The 19,341-nt window shown below is 44.1% G+C and overlaps 1 protein-coding gene across 8 annotated transcripts in view; it reads left to right on the top strand.

Moving 5' to 3' along the window:
- The window catches only part of FARS2 (phenylalanyl-tRNA synthetase 2, mitochondrial), a 382,164-nt gene that overhangs the window by 79,269 nt on the left and 283,554 nt on the right, over positions 1-19,341 (top strand). For all 8 annotated transcript variants that reach the window (XM_081245396.1, XM_081245389.1, XM_081245394.1 and 5 more), the window contains exon 4: positions 16,666-16,825. In XM_081245396.1, coding sequence (XP_081101522.1) covers positions 16,666-16,825 — 160 coding nt within the window. The remainder of the gene's footprint in view (positions 1-16,665; positions 16,826-19,341) is intronic.

The following is a 19,341-nucleotide window of genomic DNA, read 5'->3' as shown; positions in this document are numbered from 1 at the left end:
GTGGTGGGAAGCCCTCAAGTTCTTGGTTCTTAGTACATGGAACGTATAAAGGATGGGGGATAGTTTAAAGGGTAAAAGCTCATGCTTCTGAACCAACACAGCATCTAGAGAAAAACAGATGAATATCTTCTATCTCAGTCCTCCAGTATCTCAAGAAAACTATTACCATGTCTATTCTTCATTTGCTGTTGGAGGCCAAGAGGGCCTTGTTGGGTTTTACTGAGTCCACATAATTACAATAACAATATTTTTTGTACTAGCTCAGGTGTTGTGTGAAAGCAACAGAAATATTTTCACAGCGATGTTATGCTCTTTCGCGGTAGACTTCACACCTTGCTAGAAACCACGTTTCTTGGCCTGGTGCCCATTCCTGAAGCTGTTGTGTGGATGGTGGTGGAATTTCACGTCTTTACCTTGGTCGGTGCCGGTGGGCGGTGACGGGCTGGAGTGTTCTTCGAAGGCCTCCGACGGGCCAGCAGCCCGTGACACTCACATCCCGTCGGACTGCGTGTCCAGATCCCTGAGTCTACCCTTGGACGTACAAGGTGACACCTGCTCTTTAGCTGATAGCGTGCCCTTTATCAGGTACTTTAAGTTGCCTCTTTCTGAGGCTTTGCCTAATGTCATGCTCCTGACTCAGCCTGGGGTAGGTCTCTGTGAAGCTGTAAACTTGTTAACATGAATGAATTTGAAAGATAAAGTAGGGTTTTCTTAAACTGGATACGTCGTCTAAACACCGTGCTGTTTTTCAGCTTTACAGAGACTTTGTACACTGTTGTCTGTGGATTGATAGCATTTCCGCAGAGCAATGATTTCCAACAGTTTTCTTTTACCGTTTGAGAATCTGCTGAGAGGTTTGGACACCCTCCGCAGATACACACACACTTTGTATATATGTAGCTTAAGAGGTGCTATAGGCACCCGGATTAGATGATGAAATTAGAAGAGAGTGTCAGGGAGCCACTTCAGTCTCCACGTTGCTGCTTTCCAGCCTAAGTCTGTAGTAAATTGGAAAAACCTCTTCTTTATTCTCTCAGCAGCTCTCTTCCCACTTCCGCTGCTTCTCTGTAATACTTCTCTTGGGTCATGTTACCATGCTGGGATTGTGTTTGGTGGTGCATTACGTGAACAGCAGACGTTAGGGTTAAGTTAGCCGTAGGAAGGCAGAGAATGCCTCCTAATTTGGGAATGACTGGATGTTAGCTGTTGGGGTGATTCAAGGATCAGGCTGAAGTCAGAAGTTAAGCGTCACAGGCTGCCTAGAGCTGGAGGGTGGGTTGAGTGTATTTGGGGAAGCCAAAGGAAAGATTTCTATGTAAGTCTGAGAGCCTCTCTCCTGGGGCAGGGAACATTCCAGATCCAAAAAATGGCAATAGTTGTTCTATGTTTAGAAAGCTTGTAAGGCAGACAGCTACCTGGCGATTGGACTCAGGTACAGAGTTGAGAGCGTGGATCTTGTGGAGAACAGATCTTACCACACACCCAAGAGGAGGTGACCCGTGTTAGGGTTTAGTAATTTGTTATATGTATTATTTAAGGTTCATGACCAAGACTTAAAACAGGAAGGATTTATACCAGACAAATGGAAAAAATAACTTTCTCACAAAAGGATCTTGAGTGAGAGACTGTTTTTCAAAGGGAATTTGGGCTACGATCTCCAGGGTGATATATCTCTCAATATTTTTAGGACATGGACTCTTAGATGAAGGGAAAGACCCCTCAGTTGAGTTGCCCCAACTCTTTCACCTTTTCGGTGCAAAAAGAACTCTGTGGTAGCAACCCTGTGTCATTTTGTGGGGAATTTGGCATTGGGTCCATGTAGAATACAGTCCATCAGCTTTGGCAGTAGTGGTGTAAATGATTCTTATTTGAACTACAGTGTCTTAAATATAATTTTTTAAAATACAGACTTATTTATTTATTTATTTATTTTTGGCTGCATTGGGTCTTTGCTGCTGCGTGCGGGCTTTCTCTAGTTGCAGCGAGCAGGGGCTACTCTTCATTGTGGTGCGCAGGCTTCTTATTGCGGCGGCTTCTCTTGTTGCGGAGCATGGGCCCTAGGTGCTTGGGCTTTAGGAGTTGTGGTGCGTGGGCTCAGTAGTTGTGGCTCACAGGCTCTAGAGCACATGGGCTTCAGTAGTTGCAGTGCCTGGGCTTAGTTGCTCCGCGGCATGTGGGATCTTCCCGGACCGGGGCTCGAACCCGTGTTCTCTGCGTTGGCAGGCAGATTCTTAACCACTGTGCCACCAGGGAAGTCCCTTAAATATAATTTTAACATCTAGTTGTTAGATGTTGATTCCATCACGTATGGTGTAGTGTTTATTAAACAACACACAATAAATTCATCTATAACAATACAACAAATAATAATTTTTGGTTGAAAGGTTCTACCAGCATTCAAAATCTACAACCAACCCACAACACCACTGAAGATCCAGCAATAATTTTCTTCTTGTGAATTGTGGTGATTCCAACTTTTCAAATGTGTTCCAGGGGTTTTTGGTGTTGTCCATTTGTGTTAATCAGGATTCTCCAGAGGAACAGAACCAATAGGGTGTGAGGGTGTGTGTGTGTGTGTGTGTGTGTGTGTGTGTGAGGGTGTGTGTGTGTGTGTGTGTGTGTGTGTGTGTGTGTGTGTAGAGAGAGAGATGAGATGAGATGATTTATACTAAGAGATTTATTATAAGGAAGTGACTCACTTGCTCATGGAGGCTGAGAAGTCCAGATCAAGGAGAGCCAACGGTAGAGTTTCAGTCTGAATCCAAGTCTGAAGGTAGGAGAAGACTGGTGTCCCAGCCCAAAGACAGGCAGAGGGAAATAATTCTTTCTTAGCCTTTCTTCTATTCAGGTCTTCAGCAGATGGGATGAAGCCCACTCACATCGGGAGGGCCTTCTGCTGTACTCAGTCAACTGATTCAAATGGTAATCTCATCTAGAAACGCGCTCATAGAAACATACAGAAATAATGTTTAACCAAATACCTGAGGACCCCGTGGCCCAGATAAGTGGACACAGAATTACCTATCACAGTCCTGGGCAGCCAGACTCTATAGTGGACACCCAGAGTCCCTAGGCAATTCTGATAACTCCTCAGCTTTGTTCTAGAGATGCCGCATTTTAGACCCTCCTCGTAAACCGCTTGGTCAGTTACTAGTAAGTAGCCTTCATTTATACGTGACAGTGTAGAAGTATGGAATTGTGCACTTCTCGCCAACCGGGACTGAGTAAAGGACGTGAACTTTCGGGTGGCTGGCTCTTGGAGGCCAGCTGTGGGCCTTGGCATCATTTACGGAAAATGTTTCTGGGAGCAGTGCCTGTCACTCTGGAAATGACACCAGCTCCGGGGAGTCCAGTCCTGGCTCTGCACCTCACTGTCTGCGACCTGAGATGAGTCTTCAGCCACTTGGAGCCTCAGTTTCCCTAGTTGACACAAGGACCACTCCTGAATGTGGCTGGAGAGCCTGGCTGGTGGCTGATGAGCTGGAGCCACTCAGCAAGTGTCAGCACCGCTCCCCCGCCCCCGCCATAGTTATCTTAAAAATAGATGCTGGGTTACGTGTACGTCTACCTGTGTATCATCAGCGTGAATCATTGACCTCGTGGGTCCTACCTTTTAGGTCTGATGTATTTTTTTTTTAAGCCACTGCTATCTTTTCCGTGGACTGGTTAGTAGTGTGTCTTCTGTCATCTTCTTTGAGAGGAGATGATAGAATTTAGACAGAGCCTCACTTGGTCCTGTTATGCTTCACCCACTGATATCACGAATGAGCTGTTTAGCCATCTGAAGAGGAAAATGCAGTCTCTTTCTCTGTGTCATCTGTCATCACGGCCTAGGCAGAGGGTGATGAGAGACCACGATTTTAAAGTCGGCAGCAGAATGGGTGAACTTTCCTCCTCTGTTAAATGGCGGTTGTCATGAGAACCAGTTCACGTGGGACGCAGTGTTGTCACCACTGTTGTGGTTTTTGCCTCAACACATCCAGACCTCTAAGCTCTCGTGTGGTTCACGTGCGGCTTCGTGTAAGTTCCCCACTTTGAGGCTTTGAGGTTTCTGATGTGTTCTCTGTATAGACCAGAGCTTGGCAGGTGCGAATCTACATCCTTCTCCCACTGGTACCCCTAGGAGAACCCGTAAGAGAAGAAAAGTGCTGAACAATACACTCCTCATCATGGGTCGGAGTTAATGAAAGCCAGCCAAATCGCTGGATGTCCAAAGCACCCAGGAGGGCAGAGGTCACTTGCTGATGGTGCAGATGACATTTCTGTGGGGAGCAGCCTCCCGCGTGCCAGGGAAGTGGCCCCGTGGAGGCGTGTAACTTGCTGTCCCCAGTCTCTTCCTGACACTGGCTTCTCGGGAACATGCGTCCTTGAGGAACTGAACAGCCTCTGTGATCTATTCAACCTGAGTTTTCGCTCATGGAGGCTTGAGCGAGGGGAGATTTGGAAAGACCGTGCTGTTCGGTGCGGACCTGTTTGAGTTTGCACCTGAAGGTCTGGGGTGGGGCTCCTGAGAAAGCTTGGACGGAAATCACTTGGAACTTGAGCTTCCAGTCCTTGTAGCACCCTTGGCAGCCGGTGCTCATTCATTCAGCTGCCTGGCAGAAGTAGCTTTTCAACCTCCAAGGTGTTTTTGTAGCATCTTTCGTCACGCAAGTCGACTTTCCCATCTTCCCATGACTGCCCTGGCACCAGTCTGGCGTCCGGGGAGGAGGGAGCAGCGGGGGAGGTGCACTCTGCTCTCCGTGGAGCTCGGCCTCGGCAGGCCCCTCCCCGCCACTCCACTCTGCACCTTGATTAACCTGCATGTGGTGTTATCACCAGAAATCCAGGCAAGGGCAAAACTGAGTCAGTATCAATTAGCTACAACGGGCACGGACTTCCCACAGAGACTCCAGGATGGAGCTGTACTCAATGGGGCCCTTTCAAACACAGGTCTTCCCAAAGAATGAGCCGTAGAAGATTTCATTTAGGGCCTAGTTGTTTAAAGAAATTAAAAACTGAAATTAGCAGCTGAAATCCACTTGGAGGAGTCTGCTATCCCTTTAATATGTATGTCTGTTCATCTCACTGAGACATCCCAATCCTTCCTCCAAAGTGATTTGAATACTTAATATTTGCCGAAATGCTTAGTTGGATTTGAATAACGTAATTGAATTTTTCCTGCCGCATTCAGGGTACATGAAGGCTTGGGAGTTCCTGTGGTAAGATATGTGGATGAGCTTATTTTTAGAAGTGATTCTTACTTATTTCTCTGTCTGTGAGCCAAGAATTAATAAGCAGTGGGCCTGCCAGACAGATGAGGCTGTATTCATCAGAGTTCCAGGCTTTATCTGTCACTCTCCAGGTGAATGGCTTGTCTCTGGGGCTCAGAGATGATCTGCTCAGTGACAGGTTTGGGTTGAGCTGAACTGGATATAGATTGGATGCCATGTGTTCTTAGGAACCTCATCCTAAACAGGATTGTTATAAAGTAAGATCCTGACTAAGTGTCACTGCTTTGTGGACAGCCTAGGGAGAGAGACAGATGAACTAGAAGGTCTACACCACGCAGTCGGCACCAGGAAAAAGATATGGCCAGGGCACAGAGGAAGGAAATCTTTATCCCTGGGGTAATCGTGGAAGGCTTACCAAAGAATCTTGAAGAGGAATTTGAAGTTATCCCGGCAGGGAAGGGGGCGCCGTGTTCCAGGTAACGGGAGTAGCAGATTTGAAGGCACGGAGATGCAGAGTGTGATGAATCCCTGCAGTGTGTCCAGTGGCGTGGCCGGGGCTCGGAGGAGCAATGGGAGAGGCAGCTGGAGAGAGAGGTATGAACTGTTCTTGAAGGGCCTTCGACGTAACATTTTGGAGTCTGAGCATTAGTTTAAAAAGAATGAGGAGTCTTAAGTAATTTTTAAGCATAAGAGGGATGTAATCAGTTTGGCATTTTACAGAAATCTGCATAGCAGCCCGTGGAATGGAGCAGGGTAGGGCAAGACTGGATTTGAGGAGACTAGATTATTTATAATCATCAAAGAACCAATGCAGGGCAAGCCCAAGAAATGGCACAGGTGACAGATAGGAAAGGGTGAACTTGAGGGGTGATGTGGGATTTACTGGGTTTGGTGGCTGCGTGTGGGGAAGTGAGGGAAAGGGAAAAGCCACTGAAAATTTCTCTTGGGCTGCCTTCTTGGTACCACTCTCAGAGTTAAGGGTTGCAGGGGGAGAAGTGTTTTGGAGTGGGGGTCAGGAGAGTTAGTGGACTTTGGGACATGTTTAGGTGGAGGCTTTGTACACGGACATGTCTGGTGGGCAGGTGCCGGCGTGCGCGTCTGGGATGGAGACGCAGGTTTACACTCCATCACGTGTGGGTGCTTTAGCCCCAGTCATCTAGGGCAGTCGGCAGACTAAGGTGTGTACAAGCGGAAAAGGAGGCCCGTGGAATAGAAATGTTGAGTGACGCAGAGGAAGGAAAGGGAGGCTGTTAAGAGGACCGAGGAAGAGTGACCAGTTTAACTGTGAGGGGAAGGGTTGTCGTAGCAGGAGATGGGATGAGAGGGAGTTGCGTTTCTTTTGCGGACTGTTGTGTAAAGAGAAGAACTGACCATGTTTGCTAAGGAGAAGGAGCCGGAAGAGAGGTTAGAGGCACAGGAGACGTGGGAGGATTTCTCAGTGAGAAGCGTGTGGACAGGGTGTCATTGCAGGGGCGTCGCTAGCGCCTAGAGCTGGACGGGAGAGGGTGCACGTTTTGTTTTTGTTTTGTAATTGGAGGTGGGCATGAAGGACTGCAGCATGGCTGCATGGCAGGTGCATTTAGGGGCGGGAATGGGAGGCTGGAAGTGGGGGTCTTATCTGATGACCTCTCTGTTCTCAGGAAGGAAGAAGGCAAAGCCTTTCCTCTAGTGACGCAGTGTGGGTGTAGGACATCCGCAGGAGGGCGATGCGTGGCTGAGTGCTCTCTGAAGTTCACTGGAGAGAACAGCACTCCAAGGTTTGGTTCTGGACTCAGCACGTGCCTGTAGAGGTGGTTCTGAATGAATCACGTCGTCAAGGAGAAGTGCACGAAGCCTCTGCTCTGTTCAGGGCACCGTGACAACGGTCCTTACTCTGGAGGTCCTGCCCGCTGCCCAGAGCCTGTCCTGCTGCTCCCGAGCGGGTTAGAAATCGTTCTGGCTCGTCTTCCTCCGCAGTGACGGTGTGAAAGGCTGCTGTTTGGGCTGTCGTGTTGTTGAGCGTGCTGGCCTCAGTCAGAGGAGTGTACGTCCCCTACATTCAATTGTGTAATAAAGTTTTAATTTCAGAAGAGCTCTCGGATTACAGAAAAATTGCAGCTTAGGTACGGAGCTGCCGTGTACCCCACACCCAGTCTCCCCTGTTGATGACGTCTTACATGGGTCTGGCATATTTGTCACAGTGGGTGAATCAAGTTTTAAAGAATCACCTATATTTTATTTCTTTATTTCCAAACCTTCTTGCTGTGGCCTTTTCAGTTACCTTTGCAGTGCGAGGAACTCTTGTTTACTCAAGATTCAGAAACTTGAGTCGAACCAATAATTTGAATGGCCTCCCTCCCTGGGTTTTTGGGATTGGTTTGTCCTAAACCCTGTTTCTTATCTCCTGCAGAAATCATACAATGGATGCAGAAAAGAAAAATGCTGCAGAGGAAAATAAATATCAACTGGAATTTTATCAAGTCAATATGACCCTGATGTCAGTTATATGTGCCTTATTTAGAAAGTGTTATTACCTAGTAAATGCAGTTGGTTAGACAGAAATCTTTTTTAAAAAATGGTTGCATGAACGCTAAATAATGAAAAGACTCTTTGTTTTGGTGAAAAGATGGTGTATCATCACCAGTGATAGCACAACCCCCTCTCCTCTGTGCCTCTAGATGGCACTGATTTTATACTGGCCTGTAATTTACAATCTGTATAGTTGGAAATAAAAAAGCCTCTTCTGGTTAAAATTACGTATGTTCACTAGTGCGCTCTCTGGTCTCACGTCCCACTCAGCCGAACACAGAACTAGGAACCCCTTCTAGTTCCTGCTAAAGTACAGTTGTAACAGTCATTCAGGAACACCTTGGAGATTGCCGGTAATTTTGTAAGTAAGAAGGAGGAGAGCATTTGCATCATGTAATCTGCAGTGAAATCCTCCTGAAAACCTTTTATTTATTTATTTATTTATTTATTTTTTAACATCTTTATTGGAGTATAATTGCTTTACAGTGGTGTGTTAGTTTCTGCTTTATAACAAAGTGAATCAGTTATACATATACATATGTCCCCATATCTCTTCCCTCTTGCGTCTCCCTCCCTCCCACTGTCCCTATCCCACCCCCTGAAAACCTTTTAAATGAGCCCCTCCCGTCTCTCCAAGTTCCTTTTTTTGTTGTCAGCCGGGAGTTGCTGGCCTGAGCCATTCCTCTAGGTAGAACTTAATTCTCAGGCGCTCACGTTCCAGCACCTGGAAGTCTCAAAATCCTTCAAAAAGAAACCCTGTTTGTCATGCAGGCGGCTCTTGTATTTCGTGTCACCTTTAGGTTTTCACTTCCCAGCCAGGTTATTATCCCGCCAGAAGAACCCCTTACGCTCTCCTCAACTGCCAAAGGATTCTCCTTCCTTGTTACTCGGAGATGATCGTTTTTTATTTTTTCCCATCTAATTAAGCTGCTAATCTTTTGAGTCGGATCCTTCTAAATAGAGTCACACAGCCAAATTAAACGGTTTTTAAACAGCAGCTTGCAGAAATGCTTCATTCTACGACAAAGCACCTCAGCAGGCCAAAATGTCCTTTGGGTGCTGTTGCTGAGATTTTAATGGTCCTGCTCCTCCCCTCTTCCTCCTCCCCCGGTCCTCCTACTTCTCCCCTCTTCCTCTTTATTAAAATGTCTGAATTCCCTGTTGTCACCTCATTCAACCTGTGTACTTCAAACTCTTGTTTGGCTGTATCACCTGTGACATTTTCCCATGAACATTGCCTTGGGTGATCCCTTCACTGCTCGTGTTTCCTGCACTTGCAGTTGACATTGTGCAGGTAAGGATGCTGTTGTGCTCTGTCTCCGAGGGCTTTAGACGTTTGCTCTCTTAGCTCGGGCGCAGATTGACTTAATGAACGTAGAATTAACTAGACTGGTGGTAAAGTAGGGGCTGATTGGCTGACCAGCTGGTTAAAATTTCACATGCTGTTGCAGTGACCTGATTGTATTTGTTCTAATGTTCTAATGCAGAAGAGCTTTGTCACTGGAAAACATTGTATCTGTTTCTCATTCACCTTCCTAGATGTTGTCTTGATGCTGCTACCAGCTTCCTGTTCCCATACTTCCTTAGTTTGTTGAGGTTATTCAGAAAATGAGCCTGGTTCTTTCTCTGTGGCATTGGGCCGGCCCCCAGCCTGTTGCCTGAGCCCAAGCATCTCAGGCAGAAGAGGTGGGCTTATTTCATCAGCATTAAGGTCAAGTTAAGATGCAGTGAACGTGTGCTCTTATGCATCCGCAGCCACATAGGGACTTCTTGAATTCAGGTTTTATTTTGATTATCCTATGCTCTGTCATCCTTCAGAGTTTTATCAAATGGACAACAGCATCACAAACCCATGTCTTTTCCTTCTAGAGGGTTTCTTCTGAACCACTTTTGGGTTTGAGCAGCATTTCTTCCTCTTTCTCACCCGCATTAGGATTATTTCTTTGTCTAGCACTCAAAGCAGTTTTTTTCCTCATTTCTCTTGCTGTTTTCCTTTGGTTCTCTTCCTTCCTTGGATAAGGAGGACAGGGCTGAGATAACCTGCATCAAGCACTGGTGTCCTGATAGGGACTCAAGGGTCACCAGCCTCCCTACACCCAAGAGTGCCCTTGAGGTCCACGGGGCCTCCACCACACAGACCCTGCCTGTTACTGGTGCAACAGTGTCGTAGCTAACGCTTGGTTCTAGTGCAATCCTCCTCAGATCACTGTGCACACCGATGCACTGGCACATATGAAGGCATTTGAAAGGCAGACCTTAATTTTCATTTTTTGAGAGATTGCTTGGCCCTTGTGCAGTAATAATGGCTTCATTGGGATAAACCGTCACTGTTTTATGGAGGGTGCTACAGCAGCGCCAGTGTGTGGAGCCAGGCTTCCAGGCTTCTCCTCTCTGCTCATGTCTTCTGTCCAGTTCTTAATCCCATCCATCTGACCATAGATCCTTTTTACACCAAAGCCGAAGAGATGATCATGTATATGCTGTCGTGGAAATAACCATGGAGCCTGGAAGATGGGGTCACAAATCAGAGTTTGGTTTGAATTCAGGCTTCATCACTTGCTGTGCAACAATGGTCAGTTACTTAACTTCTGTAAGCCTCAAGTTCCTTATATGAGAAATGGGGAAAGAATAAGGATGGTGAGGATGAAGTGAAGCCCTAGAGTAAATAAGGTAAGCCCTCAGTAAGTCAGCACATATAGTAAACAATCACTAACTTAGCCAATAGTGGTCCAGGCAGCAACTGCAGCGAAGTCAGTTACAGGGTCGTTGCATCTGCATGGAAACTTGGAGAGAGGCAGTGAGGGAGGGGGAGGGGTTGTTTAGCATTAATATGCAAGGTGGACGATCTGGATTAAACCAGTGATCAATGGATAATTCTAAATGGCTGAATAGAAAAATGGCTGCTTTGGGAACCACAGACCAGCCCTACATAACTGCTTGAAGTTTTGCTGTCATCCAAGCCCCATTTATACTTGCCCTCTCATAGGATTTTGCATGGATGTATGTTATTCTTCTGACCATTTGCCTTTTTATTTGCTTTTAAATGTGTGGTTAAAATCTGGGCCATTTTGAAAAATCCTTCTGGCTTTCTGAATTTTAAATTGAATTGGCTTTCGCAATCCATTTTTATTCTTAAGCCTGATTAGAATTAATTTCCCGCACCTGTTCTTTTCTCATTTGTGAACTACCTGTCCTGGCTTCTGTAAGCTGTTCCAGTAGGGGTGGAATTTGTCTTCTGGGTTTCTGCAAGGACACTTAAGAAAATGTCAGAGAAATAGAAGAAATCCTAGTGGAAAAACAAATGACACAGCCTAATGTGTGCAGTTAATGGAAATCTAATTTAATTTTATCACCAGCGGATGTCTCTCAAACAGAAAGCTAAGTGAGAGGCAGCCACTTTAAGGGCCCTGGAACCAAGGCTGAGATGAGTGATTTATTCCCAGCGTGGGGACTAATTGGCTAAGTGATCTTAGCTTCTCTGGGTCGTCACCCCTCTGCAGTTCATTTCCTTATTTGGGGTCCGCTGGGCTGCGCTCTCAAGCTCCAGTGTTACATTTCCTCTAGAAATAAGAGCTGACTTGTGTACGTGGTTTTATTCTCCTGTGCTGTTTTGTGCTGACGGTGTTATGAATTACTGCTTTTCCTTTCAGAGTTTTCCAAACTTTAGTCTTTAGTATACGTTATGGGTATTTTTTGGTTATACCTATGTATTGTAAATACTGTAGATATTCGTTTTTAAGAAGTAGTCTTCAAGTGACTGACTTCTTTTACTCAGCATTGTCCTAAGCTGTACTACCTGGGGGAAGATACTTTGAGATGATATCATCTTTCTCATCATATTTTGCCCCAGTATCTTTATCATCCATTGCTAATTATTGTCTGAAATGATTACTACTCTGGTGTTTGCCAAATGATTGTTTTCTTTATCCATCATTCCTTTTAAAATTATTTTTTAGAATTTTACAAAGATCTTTAATTGAATAAAATGTATATGGGAGAAGGTAATCATTTATATTAGCATGGTTTCATGTGGATATTTCTTTATTTTGTGGGTTAGGGTCCATTACTAAAATTACTTGTTTTGTTGCTCAAATTGACCCAGATTCGGCCATTGGGAGCCTCTTCAGGTAGTCTTCAGTGTCCTTTGACATGTTCTCATCATTTTTTGGCCCCAAATGATGTCCCAGGTTCATCTTATGTTTTCTCTGACCCAGCCCTGAAAGTCATTCATTTCTCTAAGGAGCCCTGCTTTTTTTTTTTTTTTTTTTTCCTAATTAAAAAATGGTATTTAGAAGCCCAGACCTGAGTGCACCTATTGCTACTGGGATGTCACCACTTCTAGGTCCCCCTCAAAGGACAGAAGTGGGCAATATATGCACACCTACTTCTGTTTCTATATCTATCTGTATATGTGTTTAGAAACATGAATTCATATGGGTACCTCCAATTCCAAGTCACTACCCTGTGGCTTATTCTAGCCCCTCCCCATTTTCTTTGACAGTGACTATGAGAAACCTGGGTCCCTTTACCCACAATATATTTACTTACTTGATCAGTTCTTGAATGAACATAAGGTAGTTTCAGAAAAGTGAACACATACCTCTGTGGAACAAAGTTTACTATCTAGTGTACAATACTTGCTATGATTATTTTGTCTTTAACCTTAGAGTATCCAGTTAAAATACTGTTTTTCAAATTTACTTTCTTTAATTCTTTTCTTCTCCACTCTCTTCCATGTGGCTATGTCAATTGTTTAGAGTAGAATTGGCTCTATTGTTGCTGATCGTATTCCATTTTGAGTTTTCACCACATCTGGGTGGATTTTAATTATTATTTAAAGTTTTTGAGTACGTCAAATATTAATGTGATTCCGCAAGTCAGAACTATACAAAAAGTCTACTTAGAAGAGTGTCACTCCTCTCTTTGCCCCCTTCCCGCCACCTCCTCTTTTTACTCCATCCTATCCCCCAGCTCCTTTCATTCTGCAGTCTGCTACCACCCACCTTCTGGTAGGCAGTGAATCTCTTTCATTTCTGATTCATCATTTCTATGAAGTTTGTTTAGTTTTGTTTTATACGAACGAGCAGGTTCATGTATATTTTATTATTTTCCCTTCTTTCTTACATGAAAAGTACCATAATAAGTTTTTAAAAAGTAGCATATAATGTATGATCTTCACACTTTGCTTTTTTCACATAGCAGTGTAGCTTAGAATCATTACATATCACTTCGGAGACATCATCCTCATTTTTTATTAGGCCTCTTAAGTACTCCATTATATGGGTAGACCATAGTTTATTTAACGTCTCTCTTTCGTCAGGACACTTCTTTGTTTCCAGTACTTCGCAATTATAAACAATGCTACAGTGAAAACCTTGTTACGTATATATTAATTCTGGAGGTGTGTTCAGGGTGAATAGCCAGAAGTAGAAGAACTAGGTCAGGAGGTGAATTGCAAATGTAGTTTTGTTGGATATGTGCCAAATTTACCTCCAAAAGGTTCTACCCATTTTCACTTCCATCAGCAGTGTATGAGAGTACATCTTTTCCCAAGCCTCTCCAAAAGAATGTTGTCTTGCTTTTTAATTTCTACCAGTACAACAGTTTAAAAATAATGTCAGTGTTGTTTTAATTTGCATTTCTCTGTTTGAAAACATTTTTATAGGTTTAAGAGTCATTTTCATATATATATATATGTGTATATATATATATATATATATATATATATATATATATATGGGTGAATTGTCTGTTCATGTGTTTATCCCATTTTTCTATTAATTTTTGGCCCTTAAACCAATGAGTTTATTCCACTTTCACTCTCTCTTCTTCCATTTTTTGGTTATTTCTACTTTGTCATGACATATAAGAATTGTATTTTAATCTTCCAACTTAATATCTGGCTTTGTTTTAGTCTCATATCTACAATTTCGTGTATTAATGTGTTATCCATCAGTTTTTTTTGGGTGGGGGGTTTGAAATTTTCCCAGTTACCTGTTGCTTGAGTAAAGCCCATGCTTTGGTGGATCCTTCAGAAAGAGCTCCTTCATGTGAAATTCCCTGTGCTCTTGTATGTTTAAAGCTTTTTCTATAGACTTGGTACTGAAAGGCCAGTGTTGCTGGGTATAAAATTCTTGGTCCAGTTTTTTTTTTTTTTTTTTTTTTGAGTTGTTTGAAAATGTGAGGTCATTGTTGCCTTTTTTGTATGTTGTTTTTGAAGAGTCTGATGCTAGTCCAGTGGCTTTGCCTTTCTAAGTTGTTTGATCTTTTTGCTTGGAGACCTTGAGGATTTTTTCTTTTCATCTTTGAAGTCTAATAGTTCTACTAGGACATGTCTTATATTTGGTTCTTCAGGTATCCATTTTACATGGTGCCCATTATTTCTCCTCTGCTGTTTTGTTTTTCCTCTTTCACCGACTTCAGTTATATAAACATTATTTCTTCTTTGCCTGTCGTCCATTTCCACCATTTTCTCTCTGACTCTTCTTTCTTTATCTCATTGTCCTTTTCTTGGTTGTTTTCTTGCTTTTCTTCAATTCTTCTTGCTAAATCTTCGAGTCCATTATTCCTTGCATATCTTTTAATTTAAACTTAAGTTCTGAAATGATATTTTTCCTTCTCTTTCTTTCCTCAGTTCACAGTTTTCTGTTTTTCATTCATTTTTGTCTTAACATTTGCATTTCTGGCTCAAGCAATATTCCCAAATGCTTGTTTGAGCAGATTTAAGTTAGTTTACAAGTATCATCTTACACTTTTCTTCTGCTTCTTGATTTTCTTTTTTGGGGGAAGAAGGTTAGATTTTCATCATTTGAGCTGTTTTGAGTGAATTTAAAAAATTTTTAATTCTTTGTGATAATTTTCTATAGTCCTGTTGAATTTTTTTTTTGTTCCTTTCTGTGGGTTGTTTAGATTTTGTAGTTCTCTGGTGCCCTCTTCTGTTAGTGTAGCAAAGTGCAGAGTCTTTAATGGAATTTTTTTGTTTGTTTTAGTGGAAGATGGGGAATAGTTCTGTAAATCCTCTAATTTTTTAGGTTTGTTTTATTTTGTGCAACCCTAAATTTTCCCTTTTGCTTCTTTTACTCCTCCCTACCCAATGGCCAAAAAATATCTTACTTTCTTTTGCCCCTTTATCTTTCATTATAACCATGCCTTTTGAAAACCGTAGCTTCAAACTGGGCATACATTTGCATCCCTTTTCTGTAGTCCCTCATCAGATCTGCTAGGATACTCTTAGGATGGTCACACTTACTCCTTCTGGTGGCGATTTTAGATCAACCTAGTTCCTCACTGTTTCCCTTCTCTCTTCCCCTCAGTTTTTCTCAGCTTGTCCTTAATTACCCCAAACGAAAAGAGCAGGGTGGGAATATAATAGCACTCTTTCTCTATGGCAGTTAGCTTTGCTTCCTTCCTTTCTTCCTTCCTTCCTTTCTACATACAATTATTTGAAGTTGGGTCACTGTTCTGTTTCCTTCTGAGGGCATGGTGTTTAGTAGTTTAATTTTCTGTTTTTGTTGTTCCAAGTTATTTTTAGAGGAAATATTGAAAGACATAGACTTTGGCAGCTGCATTGTCTTTAGCTCTCATAGGAATAATTTGAGACCTTGGGAAGTAGAATCTTTTTTGTGAAAAGATTTGTGTTTGATTCTGCTGAGCACTTAGAGGAACCAGCACTCTGGGGTTGCCTTAGTCCATTTTCACAGCCTGAAGTTCTGTTACCCAGGTGAGGTGACACCTGGCTGGAAGTCTTTATAAGAACTAGTCACTTTGTATTCATTCTTACCATGAGGATACATCCTTCAGAGCACTTACCTAGCATCTCAACTTGGTCAGACACTGTGGGCTTCCAATTTGGCCTCCCTTTTATTGATAAGCTGTCACAAGCAATGTTCAGTGTCCAGTTGAAATCGGGGTAGGCAGATAGTCTCAGTATTTCTCTCTGGCTTCGTGCTGGGCTTTTTTCTGGCTTTGTGCTTCCTCACAGAGTTTTGTGTAGTAAGTCCTCTCTATTGTGTTACTTCTTTGTTGCTTTTAAGAATTTTTGTATTTTTTAGTAGCTTTATCAGGAGATTTGGTTCTAATTATCCATCCCGTTATTACCTTGAAACAGCAATTGTTTCATTCTTTGATTAAAATAATTTTTGATTTCATGGGACTTCGGGTGGAAAGAATGACAGATTGACTTGGTCAGCTCTCCATGTTGAGTCAGTCTCCCAGCAGGTGAAGGCCTGCTTTGCTGTTAAAGATGAACTACTTTATTTCAGTGCTTAAGCAGCTTCAGACTGATGACAGCTGTGATTAGTAATGGTGATTGTGATGACAACGAGGACACTGTATTAGCCATTGCAATGTGCCAGGTACTCCATGCTCTTCATGCATTATTTTATTTAATTATCATGAAGTCTCTTAATTTATTATTCCCATCTTTCAAACCATTACCTGGAGCTCAGCTCCCATATCACTTTTTGGAGTTTACTGGATAGCAAATGGCAGAGACACATTTCAGGCCTTGTCCTGACCTTTGGAATGACAGGGTAGCAAAGTCCAGCACACTTCCAGTTTAGGAGGGCTTCACAGGACTTCATTCCTAGACTGTGCTTTCTTACCTAGTCTCAGGTCCCACTGTAAGGACAGTGAAAACCCGATTCACTGGTATTTCCACTAGCATGGAGAATAACGTGGCCTGTGAGGAAATGACTGCCAAGAAGTTAGTGCAGAAGGAAAATGGAGAGATGAGCAAAGATCAGAATGGTGTCTTAATTTCCTAAAGACTCTCCATTACATGTAGCATAGTGCTTTATTCAAAGTTGATACCAAATGAATGTTAATATCAGTATGCTCACTGACTCTTAAGACTTACTGGGTTTTGTTTCCGCATTATGTTTTTTGATATAGACTGGTCACGATGCTCTTTTTATTTATTTGTATTATTTCTCTTGGTTTACAGCTATTTGCTGGCATAAAGGATGGAGAAAACCTGCAGCTCTTTGAACAGAGTTCTCGTTCTGCCTGTAAACAGGAGACACATACCCTGGAGGCCACGAAGCTTGTAGAGTTCGACCTTAAGCAAACACTTACCAGGCTTATGACACATCTTTTTGGAGATGGTAGGTACTAAATGCCTTTGTCTTTGGGGGCTTAAATATTCAACAGTTACCATCTTCCTGAAATCATTAAGCCTACTGTGTCTAGACTTTTTGCTCTAAGTTGTGGCTTAATGGTTTAGGTCCTTAGTGAGGTAGAACTTACGGATTTCCTGATTTATTCCGTGTGAGGAGCAGGAGGATATGAAAATGTAATTAGCTAGAGAAAGAAAAATGATTACAGCCTTTCATAAGAATGATAATGGATTGAGATCCGTATCATCGATGGGGAGGAAGTGAACAGGCTGATTAACGTCAGAGTATTAATATACCTCAGCTTGGGCTTCCCTGGTGACGCAGTGGTTTAGAGCCCGCCTGCCGATGCAGGGGACACGGGTTCGTGCCCCGGTCCAGGAAGATCCCACATGCCGCGGAGCGGCTGGGCCCGTGAGCCATGGCCGCTGAGCCTGCGCATCCGGAGCCTGTGCTCCGCCACGGGAGAGGCCACAACAGTGAGAGGCCCGCATACCGCAAAAAAAAAAAAAAAAAATATATATATATATATATATATGCCTCAGCCCTTGCTGAAGGGGTGATTGCATGTTTGTGTCACCTGCTGGGATGCTTCTCGGGGGAGATGCAGGGCAGGGAGGGGAGGTGCCCCAGCCAGGCCCGTGTTGGGAACTTGACGGATGAGGGGATGGTGTCACAGGAAGCGTGCCGCGTGCTCTCGGAGCACTCACAACAGGTAAGTGTTCACAGTGCCCTCGGACCTGGCTCCTCTCCCTCACTCCGAAGGGAGGTGCCGTGCTCTTACTTCAGGCGTTTCGGGGGGTCGTTTACTTGTTTTATCTGGGGTCGGGGTGCTAGATGCTGAAAAATGTCTCAGTAAACCTGTCCGGGTCCCAGCGACCTGGATGTCCTTTAGCGTAGTAATAGCCATAGTAGTGAGGATGACAGTGAGAGAGAGTAATTAATAGTGTCAAATGCTGCATTAAGCACTTTTACAAGGATTCTTTGGTTCTGACCTGCATCTGTGATGTAGGTGTTATTATCATCTCCATTTTTTTTTAGAGGAGGGAACCCGGACCCAGAGCAACGAAGTACCACGTGACCACGTTGCAGCTTGGGAGTATTTGAGGCCTGGTTTGGGCCCTGTCGTTTTGACTTCTGAGCCCATGTTAGACATTAGCTCTTTTGAAAGGAGAGATACAGATCATTTCAATAATATTCCTAGACTGTGAGGCTTACGGAAGCCGTGATGTTAAAAAGATGGCGCCTTCCCCTGGGTGTTGCCTTCCGACTCTCCCGCCCTCTGACCCCTGTAGCTGGTCGGGGTATACTCTGTTACATTTCAGATACCAAAGATCAGTTAGAAACTTCACATTCAGTCTTTCTTTAATTAGCTAATAATAGGAACTGCCTCAGCAGGCCTCAGAATTATTCAGCAACTCTTTTTATACCTGTTTTTATGGTCTGAGCTTTTTCCTCTTTTAAATTGTTAGTGTTGTATTCCTTTGTTCTTGAAAAGCAAAATTAAAAATTACAGCACACTATTTCCTTGTGGCAATTTCTTGTTATTACAGCTGCTTTAGTGTCAGGGCTTGTTTTCCCTCTCCAAAGCAGTTGATTATTTTCTGCAAACATTTCAATTGCACCAGCATCCTAAGGCTGTTACGAGAGAGGTTATCGGTTTAGAATTGGAAAGAAAGAAAATGCGCTTTAGACAGTTGATGTGCTTGTGGGATACACTGACATTTTAAACACTTCTGAATGGTTTCCCCTCTGTTTTGTACCGTGTTTAGCAGGTCACTCCTGTCAGAGCAGCTAAGGTGGGTTTAGGAGTCCTCACACCGCGGTTTCACTTGCCGCCCTTCACAGTGTACAGCCGCCTCTGGCACAGTCCCTTGCTGAGCACTGGACTTTCCCTTTAGGAGGCGCTGGCCTCCCAGCACAGTGTGGATGAACGCCTCTGAGGAGAAGTGGATGGTGATCCTCTGCTGCCAGCTAGATATGTTGCTGTGGGCAAGTCGTGTCTCTTCCGTTTAAGAGCAAAACAGGCTCAGGGTTGTCACTGAGATGCACTTGCAGCTCCCGTCCCAGGACCCTGCTGGTGGAAGAGCAGGTGGCCTCAGCCGTCAGCTCCCTCTGGGGCTGCCGCAGCTGCAGGCAAGCCCCCTTGCCCAAGGACAGTGCCCTTCCCAGAGCTGCCCACAGCCAAAGACTGCTTGTGGGAGGAATATAAAGGCCCAGCAGTTTGCCCCCAGCCCCCAGCCCCTGCCCACCCCACCTCCAGCTCCATCATCCCCCTCCCCCTCCCCTCCCCCCTCCCCCCGTCCACCCGCCACGGGGCAGTTCTGATGGGTGGTGCAGGCCGAAGAGCTCTGGCGAGGTTAAGGCTTTGTTAGGCCTGATTGCAGTTGGTTGACTCCGCCCGCTGCAGTCGCCACCCTCTTCCTTCCATAGGTGCTAATTCTCCCCAAATAACTTGCTTGTCAACCCAACCTCCAAGGGGTCTGTATGCGGCCCTTACGTTGCAG

This window comes from Mesoplodon bidens, assembly GCF_964165515.1.
Source record: "Mesoplodon bidens genome assembly, chromosome: 10".
Taxonomy (NCBI): Eukaryota; Metazoa; Chordata; class Mammalia; order Artiodactyla; family Ziphiidae; genus Mesoplodon; species Mesoplodon bidens.
This window is presented reverse-complemented; position numbering and strand designations above follow the sequence as displayed.